This window comes from Myotis brandtii, unplaced genomic scaffold (genome assembly GCF_000412655.1).
Source record: "Myotis brandtii unplaced genomic scaffold, ASM41265v1 scaffold323, whole genome shotgun sequence".
NCBI classification, from domain to species: Eukaryota; Metazoa; Chordata; class Mammalia; order Chiroptera; family Vespertilionidae; genus Myotis; species Myotis brandtii.
The window spans coordinates 650,072-663,548 of NW_005362400.1; the positions used below are offsets into that span (position 1 = coordinate 650,072).

General features: G+C 34.6%; 1 protein-coding gene across 2 annotated transcripts in view; it reads right to left on the reverse strand.

The window, feature by feature from the left end:
• NCAM2 (neural cell adhesion molecule 2) overlaps positions 1 to 13,477 on the reverse strand; it is a 421,975-nt gene that overhangs the window by 59,435 nt on the left and 349,063 nt on the right. For both annotated transcript variants that reach the window (XM_005870732.2, XM_005870733.2), the window contains exon 12: positions 4,987 to 5,160. In XM_005870732.2, coding sequence (XP_005870794.1) covers positions 4,987 to 5,160 — 174 coding nt within the window. The remainder of the gene's footprint in view (positions 1 to 4,986; positions 5,161 to 13,477) is intronic.

The window sequence follows — 13,477 nt, forward strand, 5'->3', positions numbered from 1 at the left end:
CCTTCTTGGCTGGCAGTTAGTTTACAGATCGCATTGATTAGTCAAAGGGATGGCTAGTGTAGGGATAGCTAATTTCCATGTTTCTCTTTTATTAGGATATGCAACCTAAGATTGTGTCGATATGCAATGGTCTTTGTTATTCTTTTTCTTATTGATAAAAACTGCCATGTTTTGAAGCTTAAATTTATATTTTCCACTGAGTGTGCACATTAAATTAGAGTTTTTGAGATAAATGTGAGATATTTTCCCCCACAAGCCATACAACACACCAGAGAATATAGGTAATCATGAGTACTAATCATTACTCAGTAAGAAACATCGATATGCTCATTTTTCTAAAACTATGATTGTCAATATTGTAATTATCAATATGTTAAAAAATTAATTTAATTTAATATGGACTATGCTTTAAAAAATTGAAAGCCAAAATATAAACATACAATATTACTTTGAAAATAATAAATGTCTGTAATGAAAGGAGAGATAAACTGATTAGTCCTATAGAACTCAAGAAAATCTCAGGAATTTTAAGAGTAAGAAGATGGAATAAAAAAACCGGATGATCATTACACATCTGAATAATTGTACTCTCATGTGCTCTTCTCACACTTAAGGGAGGATACATTCTTCTCTCTCATTGCTACACTAGATGGAGGTCTCCTACCTAGGAAAGTTGGACCAAGGACTTTAGACATTGAAATTCTACCATGTGGAAGTGTGGAGTGGATGTACTGGATGAAAGATGTGGGAATTATCTGACACCCTCTGACACAAGCTGCTTTCCCATAGAGCCCTGGCGGCCAGGTGTGTTGATAGTAACTGAACAGCCTCAAAAAAGAACGCTGACATTTCCTGGACCTTTGCTATGGGGACATTAGAAGCCCACGTGATCACAGTGCTTGAAAAGCCCAGTCTTTCCAAGCAGAACCTACTGGTGCTTTCTTCTCACTTTGGAATATACAAATCCAGATGTGGATCACCAAATAATTGAGGTAAGTTTCCTATGGGAATAATAAAAAATAAAACAAATAACAATGACCAAAAAAAAAAATCAGAGAACAAACCAACTTTGAAAACAGATATCTTTACAACGATGCCAGAGATAAGAGGCCACACTGCATGCATGAAATAAGGAATGACAGAGAATTAAGGATTTAGAAATTTTAAAAATAATAGATAAACTGAAAGCTATAATATAAATGTTGAAAGAAAATTTAAATTAGAACAAAAATAGAAGTAGAGACAATGAGAGAGAAAAGACCTGAAAACTGGAAAGTTAATCCAAAAAAGCCAACATTTGATTAAGAAATTCTAAAACAAAACAAAGAGGAAAATTACAAAAAAATTGCCAAAATCATTTTACTATTAATGGGCATTAATATCCATATTTAAAAGTTAAATGATTCTTCGATGCAAATAGTGGAAAAGAACTCTTTATAGGCCAGATACAACCCTGCTGCATTAAAAAAAAATGTTGGATTGAGGCGGGATGGGAGAGCATCATGAAAAACTAGAACACAGAAATAACTAGATTCTTCTAACTGAGGTGTTGGTAGGAAATTCCATACATGCAATATATTTTTCATTATTGATGTGGAGCCCTCAGTCTAAATCTACATAAAGGATAGCAAGTTTGCAGTTTTGGAGTATTCAAGTAGGGAAGATTCTTAATTTCAAGAGGACTGCAGATACCACTGAGTTTAGGGTAACTCTTTAAGGACAAAGGAAGGTACTAGGAAGTAACATCTCTGTGGTGCACCAAAAAGTTGCTTAATATTTGATCCACTAATCTTCACTCTTTCAAATTAAGCTTCTGTTCCAAATTAGTTTGCTGACCTACCAGGTACAAGCATATATTTTATAAACCCAAATCTATACTTCAAAACAATCTTGGAAAAAATGCTTATTGAACACTACTTCTCCACAAAACTGAAAATGGCTTTCTCTACCATAGAAATTGATCTTTCCATCAGCTTTTAATTAAAATCGAACTTTTACTAATATGGGAACCTAGATTAAAAGTTTGTAATTATATGTAATAATAAAGCATGTACATAACCTTAATTATAGTGTTTATAAACTAAATATAATAATGTTAAAATTACCATCTATAGATTAAATTATACATAATGTTATATCCAACAAAGCACCACTGAGTTTAGTGGAGCTATACAATGAAAGAACTGAAAAAAAAATCCAACTGTATAGCTATTTTCAAATTGTACTCAGCTATTACATTCTTCAATAAGTGAAAATCACAAGAATTTAAAAAGTAAAAGTTTCAAATGAAAGTTCCATTTAGAAAAATGCTATTATTTTCAAAGAAAAATTGTCTCCTTTATTTTCAGAAACAAAGTGTAATTCCACTATACCCTCACATCCAAATAAAGCAGAACACCTAGTCATTCTGGTTGCGATTCAAAGGACTTCTTTCGATGTGTGAGTCTAACTGGCTAAACCTTTCACAAATCAAAAGAAATAGATTAAGCTGCTTAGGAGAAATGTTTTCATGCTCTGTTAAAAAGAACTTGATATTTTAAACTATTAACTTTTTTTTCATTTTTACTTTGAAAGCTGAAAAATTAGTAGTTGTTTTACAAGATTATTATTTTCTCTTCATTTGTGCCCAATGAGGTGTCTAGAACATGCTTACAAAGTATTGAATGATATGGCAATGAATATGTCATGTAAACCTCCCAACCAAAACGTCTTGCTACACCTGCAAAACATGTTTTTTTGACTCAAAATTATAAGGCGGAATGACTCACATTTTATATTTGAGTAGTATACATTGTTAATATCTTATTTGTTCACAACTCTCCAGATTTTGAAAATTAGTTTGTGTCACATCAGTTGTTGGGATAATCAGGAAAGCTTCAGCTAAATGTTAAAGAAGAATATAATAATATGTCCAGGTCTCAATTGCACCCTAACCCTAGGACCAGGTGCAGAGTGAGCAGGTGAAATTCATAAGAAATTAATTAATGGGTTATTTAGAATCAGAATCTACTAACAGGAAATTTTTATGCTAAATTTTTCTTGCTAAATGGCATTGCAATCAAGCAAGAGCTAATATTTATTTCTAGGTGGTGATATCAGCAATTAGAAGTCGTTACATGAAGAGTATATAATAAATTAGAGAAATAAGAAAAACTAACTGAACATTGACTAAACTTATGTAAATTAGAATAAATAACTAAAGCTATTTTAAAGGCAAAAAAGAGTAGTCACTGAAATGTGTGTGACCACATGCACCTGTCTTTTCATAGATTAAACCTAAATCTTCTAACAAATGCCTTAAAGGCAATGCGTATAATTATGTTTGAAAAAAATCTCTTAAACTTTAGGATGAATGACCACCACAAACTATAATCCAACAGAAAAAAGAAGCATTTCTTCACTATTCAAAAATTTATAATTTTTAAAATATGTGCTTTAAAATATGTCTTCAGCTTTTCAGCAATAGGGTCATCTACATAGACAAAAATAAATCTGCTAAGTACATGTAAAACTTATATGTGCCATTATAACAAAACCTCTTTAAATGAACATATTGTCTCACAGGAAGGAAGTCAAACTCTGAAACAACTGAAAATGAAGTGGGTGGGACACATGAAGCTAGAGGAGAGCCATATAATAGTTTTTCCATCAACTACTGCAGTCCTGTTGAAAATGTCACTGCGACTCAAACAACCAAGAGTTTTTGCCCAGACCTCTGAGACAGAAGATTGGGTTTGAATATCTTCTCTGGGGGAAAATGATGCCAGAAGGAGATCTGAGACTGGGACCCTGGTAAGCTAGAACCTGAAAGTTCTTGGAGAGAAGTAAAATTATGAGCTAGAAACGAGAGAGAGAGAGAGAGAGAGAGAGAGAGAGAGAGAGATATGCTGGCAACTAAAACTTTGGCTTGCAATCCACCTGCATCTCCAGGGACAGGTACTTAGCTCTCTGTCCCACAGAAAGTACAGGTGAAAACACAGGAAGCCCAACAGAACTACACAGCACCATTGAAGAGGTATTTGATTCCATTCCATGGGACTTGAAACATGGGGTAAATAATGATTGATTGGTAATATTTCTGACATTTCTATCTAAAATCTCTATTCACTCTTAGTAAAAGCTAAACAAGCAGGTGCCCACACAGGTGAGACTAGAATGATTTTATCTGTTCCGTCTCCATTGACTACTAGAATGATTCTTTACAGGAAGGCTCATGCCATTTACAGAACCTTTATACCATAGGTGCAAGGCTTAAAGCAGGGCCAGGAGAGGAAGACAGGAGGGAGAAATCATTTCCTTACTATTTTATGCTAGACTTTTGGACCACTCAATGTAGTTCTATGACCCAAACAACCAAGTCCAGATCTCATAATTTGTTATTATTTTCTACGTTAGTTCCTTCTTATAGGAGAAAAAAAAATCACATTTTCACATGATGAAATTCTACATAAGTAAAAAGTAGAGTTATAAACTGTTTTAACTTCTCTGAGTTAGCTAACTCTATACTCAAAATGTCATGATTGGTGGCAAAATTTGAATTTTCAAAATGTAATATTGAAATAAAGTTTAGTAGGCAGATGAATTTTTATAGATGGCATTTTACACTATGAGTTTCATACCTACTAATGAACGAAATATTAATAAGTGAAAAAAAACACACATTTCAGAATATTCAGTCATCAAATCTCACATGAGCAATTGTTTTTCCACCACCAAAATTTTAAATTCTAACTCCCCTCCCTCCCCAGAATTGAACTTTCATGATTTTTTTCTACTCATCCATCTTTACTAAGGATGCAAATTTTCCCACTATTTTTAAAAGTTATTACCAAAAAGAGAATGTAAAATGGGTGATGGAAATGTCTTCTCAACTCTACCATATTAAAAGAAAAGAAGTACATTTTGAAGGAAAAGAAAAAGCTAAGCACACAGGTATGTTTAAGATCAGCTTGAATTAATTTACATACTTTAAAATCATTGACTCACTTTGAACTCCATGGGAGCGTACTATTTTCCAGGTCTCTGATGCCACTTCTTTGACATCCACTTGATAGTGATGGATAGGCACACCTCCATGGGAATCTGGCTTGTTGAAAGAAATTTTGGCTGTGGTCTGTGACAGCTCTATAATCTTCACCCCATAGGGACTGGATGGTACATCTATGAAGGAATAATCACAAAGAAAATATAACCTAATGTAGAAGGACATTGTACAGATGATGTGTTGTGGAATTATGCACCTGAAATGTGTAAAATTTTGTTAACCAGCATCACCCCAATAAATTCAACAAAGCTGTTAAAGAAAAAAAATATATATTTGTGGAATATTTTAAAGTGAATTAATAAATTCATAAAATGGGATTAAGAGACATGTGATAAACTTTCTAAAAAAAGGCCTATGGTATTCTGAGAATTAGAAATAAAGGAATGTTGCTGCCTATACACTTAATACTTTGAATTACAAAGCTTGCATAAACTGCTGAATGATCTGTATAAATTGCAAGAAAGTATACACTAATCAATTTTTACTAACTGAGCAAGCAAACTGTAAAATATTCAATATCACATTTCATTTATTGAGAAAATAATTTTACTTCTTACTTTTCTCTATAATATCAGCATTTTTTTGCACTCGAAGAAAACAAGCTTGTGAGAGAGAGGATGGAGAGAGAATGCAGGTATAATTAAAATATAATAATAAATATTTTTTGAAACATTAGTATAAATAATCTCTTGTGAAAATGTAAGATTTGTGTGTTTTTTCATTATTATTATATTAATAATTTGGGAGCAATAGTTATGTGTAGAGAAAATGTCATTATGAACTAAATAAAACTATAAACTATCTGATTAAATTTCATTTATGTATTTAATTAAAATAAACCTTTAGTTGAGATATTTAGGTTTTAATTCTTGTATTTAAAAAATAACTATAGCCCAGCCAGTGTGGAAAGTGCAGGAGGCAGCCGATCAATGATTCTCTCTCATATTGATGTTTCTATCTCTCTCTCCCTCTCCTTTCTTCTCTTAAATCAATAAAAATATATTAAATAACTATAAATCATTCTTGTGTATGTTTTTGTTATCAGTCTATTACATTATTTTCAAGCTCAATAAGGTATCCTGAGTGGAACCTTATTTTCTTTTCCAGTTTACAAAACTTTATAAAATGCTATCTGTAAGGTCAAACAAGCGAAAGGAGAAAATAACAAATAAAATGTCTCAATAAGAAAATTTATGACACCTCTACTCCAGAAACCTGAAGAATTACAGAAATTAGAAAATCACATTAAACTTTAAACATATCTCTTTCTGTCTCTCAATCTCTCTCTTTCTCTTCAATATAACATTCAAAATAATCATAAAGTTTAGTAATTTACATATAATTAAGAAATCAAGAGAAGGCTGAGACTCAGAATGCACAAAAGGAGAATTAAGACAGATCAGGAGAACAAAGAAGGGTGGTTAGGGACCAAGATTAAGATCATTCACACTCTCATATTCCCAGTCACTATATACAGATGCAAAAAAATGGACAGTGAAGATAGGGAAAAGACTGATTCATTTGAAATATGATGCTGGGGGATAGCTCTATAGTACCCTGGCCTGCCAAAGCCATAAGCAAGTGGGCCCTAAAGCAAATGAAGCCTGAAATATTGTTGGAGACAAAAGATGACAAAATTGAAGTTGTCCTTCTTTGGGCACATTATGAGAAGGCAGGGTTCTTTGGAAAAGACAATAATGCTGGGAAAAATAGAAGGCAGCAGGAAAAGAGACAGACCCAGTATGAGATGGATGGACTCCATGAAACAAGCCATAAGCATGAATTACAAGAGCTGAGCAGGGCTGAGGAGAAGAGGACAGTGTGGACATCACTCATTGGAAGGGCCACGAGGAATCAGAGCTGATTCAATGGCACATATGTTATGTAAATATATAAATAAATATGCTATTTTATCTCTAGAATTAACTTTACAAAACTAAAAGCAAAAAAAAAAACTTGATTGAAAATAATGCAGTATATTTCCATTCAGATACAATCAAACATTCATATAAAAATTTAATGGCTATCAAAACCCAAATGTGCTGTATTTGCTGGAGTTAAAAGAGCGCACTGTAAATCGTATAAAATATGCCTTATAAATGGTACTGGGTAGGATCCTGGAAAGCAGGTTCATGACATTTTGGGTATGAATGTTGTAAAGAAATGCAATAGTGCACATTTCAGCTCTAATTACTAACAGTAAATTCTATGAAGTGCATTATGTTATAACAGGTTTGGAAATAAATGTGTACAATAGTGATGCATTCTAAAGTCGTCTTGCTATTAAAATCTTATTTGGAAATAATTTTAATTATTGGAATACTCTATGTATGATGTAATACACAAATATCATCATGGTTATCATGTTTCTTTACTCCCTAAGTTATAACTGTAGATTATTTTCATCAGTAAGTTCGATCTAAAGGTTGCAGAAGAGGCAAAAAAAAAATCACATACACACACAGGTTGTGTGTGTGTGTGTGTGTGTGTGTGTGTGTGTGTGTGTGCGCCAAAGATACAGAGCGAGTCCAAGTGAATAGGGTCTGATAAGCCTAGAACTAACATCTCGACGTCTTCTCCCCACTTTCTCAATTGTTTTATAATCATATTCTCCTTCGTTCAATCTCTTATGTATATTACTATTAATTAGTCTCACAGTTATTTTCATCTTTCTGACTCTCTAATGTCAATTAGGTCTAAGTCAAAGGCGGGGGACGTCTGGTCCATGGGCCATATAAGGCCCACAAAATCATTTGGTCTGGCCCTGCCAAGGCATTAGGAGTGAGTTAATTAAATGTTTGATCAAATATAGCAGGCTAATTTTAGGTTGATAATTTGGTATGGCCCACAAATTACAAAAATCCAAATGGCCCTTGGCAGAAAAAAAGGTTCCCCACCCCTGCTCTAAGTGGATATCACAGTAATGATAATCTTCAGTGTGATGATACACTTCACAACGAAAGTTGCTAAGTGCTAAGTAATGGGGGAGAAAAAGAAGGTGTGATTCCTCTTGAGTTCCCACCTTTTTAAAAAATATATTTTTATTGATTTCAGAGAGGAAAGAATAGGGAGAGGTAGAAGCACCAATGATGAGAGAGAATCATTGATAGGGTGCCTCCTGCAGGTCCCCCACTGGGGATCGAGCTTGCAACCCAGGGATGTGCCCCAACTGGGAATCAAAATGGGACCTCCTGGTTAATAGGCCGATGCTCAACCACTGCCTCTCCAGACCGGGGTGAGCTCCCACCTTTGACCATAGGGCATGTACATGGTCCTTGGTTCTTACACTGTAAACAGAAGTAGACACTATTTGCTAATCTGTGCACCTCAACATGGTACACTTCCACAGAAATAAGAGCCTTTTTATTTTTAGCCCAATGGTGCTCTCACCAAACTTTGGCCAGTGGGTATCTTTCCCTAGCCAGATAGTCTATTTTCATAGCTGCTGACTGTTACCTGATTTTCATTTAGATTTAGTTCGTGTTGGCCTCTTCTTTCTATGCCTGACTAAAAGAAGAATCATGCTCATGATTTGTGGAGCTCTAGTATTGTTCCTAAACATTTTTTTACATTCTAATTTGATGACTTGAATTATTACATATTTATACATGCACACATACCTATGTATATGTAACATTGAGAAAAAGTGACTAGAATATACCAAGTCTTCAGGAAATATATGATGAATTAAATATATATTTCAGAAATTAAAAATAAAGATATAGAATGAGTCCAAGTGAATAGTGTCTGATAAGCATAGAACAAACATCTCGATGTCTTCCCACTTTCTCAAATGTTTTATAATTATATTCTCCTTCGTTCAATCTCTTATGTACATTACTATTAATTAGTCTCACAGTTATTTTCATCTTTCGTTGGCCTCTTCTTTCTATGCCTGACTAAAAGAAGAATCATGCTCATGATTTGTGGAGCTCTAGTATTGTTCCTAAACATTTTTTTACATTCTAATTTGATGACTTGAATTATTACATATTTATAATGCACACATACCTATGTACATGTAACATTGAGAAAAAGTGACTAGAATATACCAAGTCTTTAGGAAATATATGATGAATTAAATATATATTTCAGAAATTAAAAACAAAGATACAGAGCGAGTCCAAGTGAATAGGGTCTGATAAGCCTAGAACTAACATCTCGACGTCTTCTCCCCACTTTCTCAATTGTTTTATAATCATATTCTCCTTCGTTCAATCTCTTATGTATATTACTATTAATTAGTCTCACAGTTATTTTCATCTTTCCTGTATCACAATTCTTGTATCCAACTCTTCCTTCCTGTTTCTGCTATTAATTCCCAAGCCCAGGGCCTATCTGCCTCTGCCAGTAATGCCATTTGTGGCTCTCAGCTTCCTTTTCTATTGGACATCACACCAAATTTCAATCCAGATGGTATGTCAATGCAAAATCAACCTTTCTAGAGCACCACTCTAATCATGCCCCCTCCTTGAGCTGAGGATTCAGGAGCTTCCTTTTCTTTACAACAGCAAACTTATACTTTTTACTCTGGCTTTCAAGATCCTGAATTATCTAACCTTATTGGATATAAGCAAACGGAACATATTGTAAAAGACTATCAAACATAGTCCAATGTTGCAAATGGGGCTTGTGGTTATTAAATTTCATACACAATGCTCCCATCATTATTAGCATATTTTTTCTAAACTAATTCATAACACTTTCCCAAATCAATAATTAATGAATGCCACCACCCATCACTGAATAAATAAATAGAAAAATTGTGAAAGCATGCATTTCTTTATTTACATTTTTTCACCTCTACTACTATGGGATAAAGAGCCTGGCTATGTATCATCAGAATTTACGGATCCAAGTCTAGCCTTGCTCCTTTTGTCAACTGAAACCTTGGTCGAGTCCCTTAATTTTTCAACCAAATTGTACCCTACCATTGGATGAACCTATAGTGAAAGTCTGCCCTCCTCTTTCCCACGTTAAACCCACTATCTCTAAAGGGCATTTTTTTTTTAATTTCAGAGATGAAGAGAGAGAGAGAGAGAGAGAGAGACTTTTTTTTTTTTTAATTTCAGAGAGATGAAGAGAGAGAGAGAGAGAGAAACATCCATGACCAGAGAGAATCATCAATCAGCTGCCTCCTGCACGCCCTCTACTGGGGACCGAGCCTGCAACCCGGGCATATGCCCTCCTGGTTCACGGGTTGATACTTAACCACTGAAGCATACCAGCCACGCTAAAGGGCATTTCTTTTCCTTGTCTCTTATCCATAAGATGGCATCATCAGGTAGTTCTCCCCGCGCCCCCCCCCCATTCTTCTCTTTTGGATTTTTATTCTTTTTTCTCTGTTTCATTATCATAAAATATAATGACTTTTGTGAAATGGCAAACTTTCTGAAGAAAACTGAAGTTTCACTATCTTCTCAGGCAAAAAAACAAACAAACCTCTTCTTTTGTTTCCCTGTCACACTATTTGAATATGTTGTTCCTAATTTCTGCCCTGACATCTTTACTTCTTCTGGGAAATTGGTTTCCTGAAATGCTGGAAAGCTAGCAAGTAAGGCAAGGTTCAGAGTTGCTGACCAGCTCTTCTCCCACTGATGAGGAGGTGATATTGCCAACCTTAGACCAATGAGAAGAGTTCAATATTCGTAAAACTATCTTTAAGTGGAAGTACTAAAATGAATATTCTTGTAGAATGTTGTCTTAAACTTTATCCTAGCCTTTTTCTATTGACACTTCACCTTCATTTCTATCACTTAAGCTACTCCCCTTTATCATAAAGAGTAAAAGGCTAAAATCTTCATTTTTCAGACTCACTTGCTTTGGTTCTTAGTGCCATGGGATGAGATACTCATGGAAGGATGAGGATGCTGAAGGTATGTGAATGCCCTTCCCACTTCGCATGAGGACAAAGCCTGTAGATGCGAATGATGGCAGCAGTCGGACTCCCTACTCCGCAGTCTAGTCGCACAGTTTCTGCTGCAAGGTGGCTGAGATGTCGCTAGAGGGGTAGTTTGGCAGCAGGGCTTCCTGACTGCTGGTTAGCAGTTGCAGTTTTGACCTTGGACTTCACTTGTGGTATTTTGTGACCTTAAAGCTAGAAGACTAGTGGCTATCTCTTGCCTTCCCTTTCCTCTGACTGTCCAATGCTTTTATAGCCACCCAACTCTCTACATTAAATATTTTTCTGCTTAGTTTCTTAATCAATCTCCACCTAATAAACATATCAATGGAATTGCCACATAAAGGATTCAACTTCCTAGATTCAGTAAGACCCTACTCTACAAAGTGTCTATTAACTGCATGTGCCTTACTGTGCTGAGATGGGTTGCATCTACTTCTGCTCTGAGTGGCCACGTTATTTCCAATAAAATTTATACATATATATTTCCTATGTCATTTGTCACCTTAGTCTAACATTATAGACAATCTGTAACACATCTGAAAACCTGTAAATTCATTCTCTTATTTCCAATAAAATTTTTTATATATATATTTCCTATGTCAATTGTCACCTTAGTCTAACATTATAGCCAATCTGTAACACATCTGAAAACCTGTAAATTCATTCTTATTTCACGACCCTTCTAGTTTTCTCCAATTCCCAAATCCAAATCATTTTCTATTGATCTATTCTCAGCACTTGATTGCATGTTTAAATTGCCTCCTCACAAGTAGTTATACTGACTCTCTGAATAAGTGTTTTTAATTGTATTTGTTCATGTACTTTTATGTGTCGATTAAACTAAAGTACTCAAGAAACCTGTTTTGATTATATCATTTTTACCTCTAAAATTGTCCATTAAAGTATTCATTTCCTCTTGAGGTTTCAATGGAAATTATTTCCTCATACACACCCAAGTCTTGACCCTTCTCAGAAGTCATGGATTTCAATATCCCATTATTAACTGGGCATATTAAATATGACTCATAAGCAATTCAAGTAAAACACACTGATTATACATTCAATAATGCATCCAAATCTGAACCAGGCAACATTTTGTGTTCCGGGATAAGCATAAAACAACAATCACTCCTCCTATGGAAGTTATATTCTAATTACATAAAAGTAAATGTAATATATGAATTAGTTAATGTAAGCATTGGTCAAAAATTAATCAGAGAAGAGAGATTATTTTAAGTGGAAATAAAAAGGACAGTTGGAGTGTTGTAATTTATAATATGGTGGACAAAAATATCTCTGCTAAAAAAAGTAATATTTGACCAAGGACTTGGAAAAAGGTGAAGGGATTGAGAAGTACAAATTGGTAGTATAATTTTTAATATTTTGGACAAAAAATATCTCTGCTAAAAAAAAAGTAATATTTGACCAAGGACTTGGAAAGAGGTGAAAGGATTGAGAAGTACACATTGGTAGTTACTAAACAGTCATGGGGATGTAAAGCTCAACATAGAAAGTATAGTCAATAATATTGCATTAAGTATGTATGATACCAGGTGGGTACAGGAAATATTGGGGGGACAGTTTATAAAGTATAGGTTTGTCTAGCCACTATACTGCACACCTGAAATTAATACAAAATAATATTGACTTTAAATTGTAATTAAAAACAAATTGTTTGGGGTATAAATAAATATTGATATGAAAATGAAAATATTAGGGCAAGAAGAAGGTTCATATGAAGAGTGTTTGAAGAAGAAGGCCAGTCCAGGGAGAGAGCTCCTTTCTGAAATAGCAAAGATTATTTTAGGATATTTGAGTTTACATTTATATATTTTCGGTTATGTGGAAAAACATAAAAATTGGCTATGTTGAAATCAGTCTCTAAAATGCTACCAAAGCTCAGCTGGCATGGCTCAGTGGTTGAGCATCAACCTATGAACCAGGAGGTCACAATTCAATTCCTAGTTGCAGGCTTGATCCCCAGTGTGGGGTGTGCAGGAAGCAGCCAATCAATGATTCTCTCTCATCATTGATGTTTCTATATTTCTTTCCCTCTCCTTTCCTCTCTGAAATCAATAATCATCCGAGAGATGCAAATCAAAACAACAATGAGGTATCATCTCACACCTGTCAGAATTGTTATCATCAATAAACCAACAAATGACAAGTGGTAGCGAGGATGAGGAGGAAAAGGAACACTTGTGCACTGCTAGTGGGAATGCAGACTGGTGCAGCCACTGTGAAGAACAGTATGGAGATTCCCCCAAAATTTTAAAATGGAACTCCCATCTGACCCAGTAATCCCACTTCTAGAAATATATCTCAAGAAACTAGAAACACCAATCAGAAAAGATAGATGCACCCCTATGTTCATAGCAGCACAATTTACAATAGCTAAGATTTAGAAACAGCCTAAGTGCCCATCAGCAGATGAGTGAAGTAAAAAACTGTGGTACATCTACACAATGGAATATTATGCTGCTGTAAAAAGGAAGGAACTCCTATCATTTGCAACAGCATGGATGGAC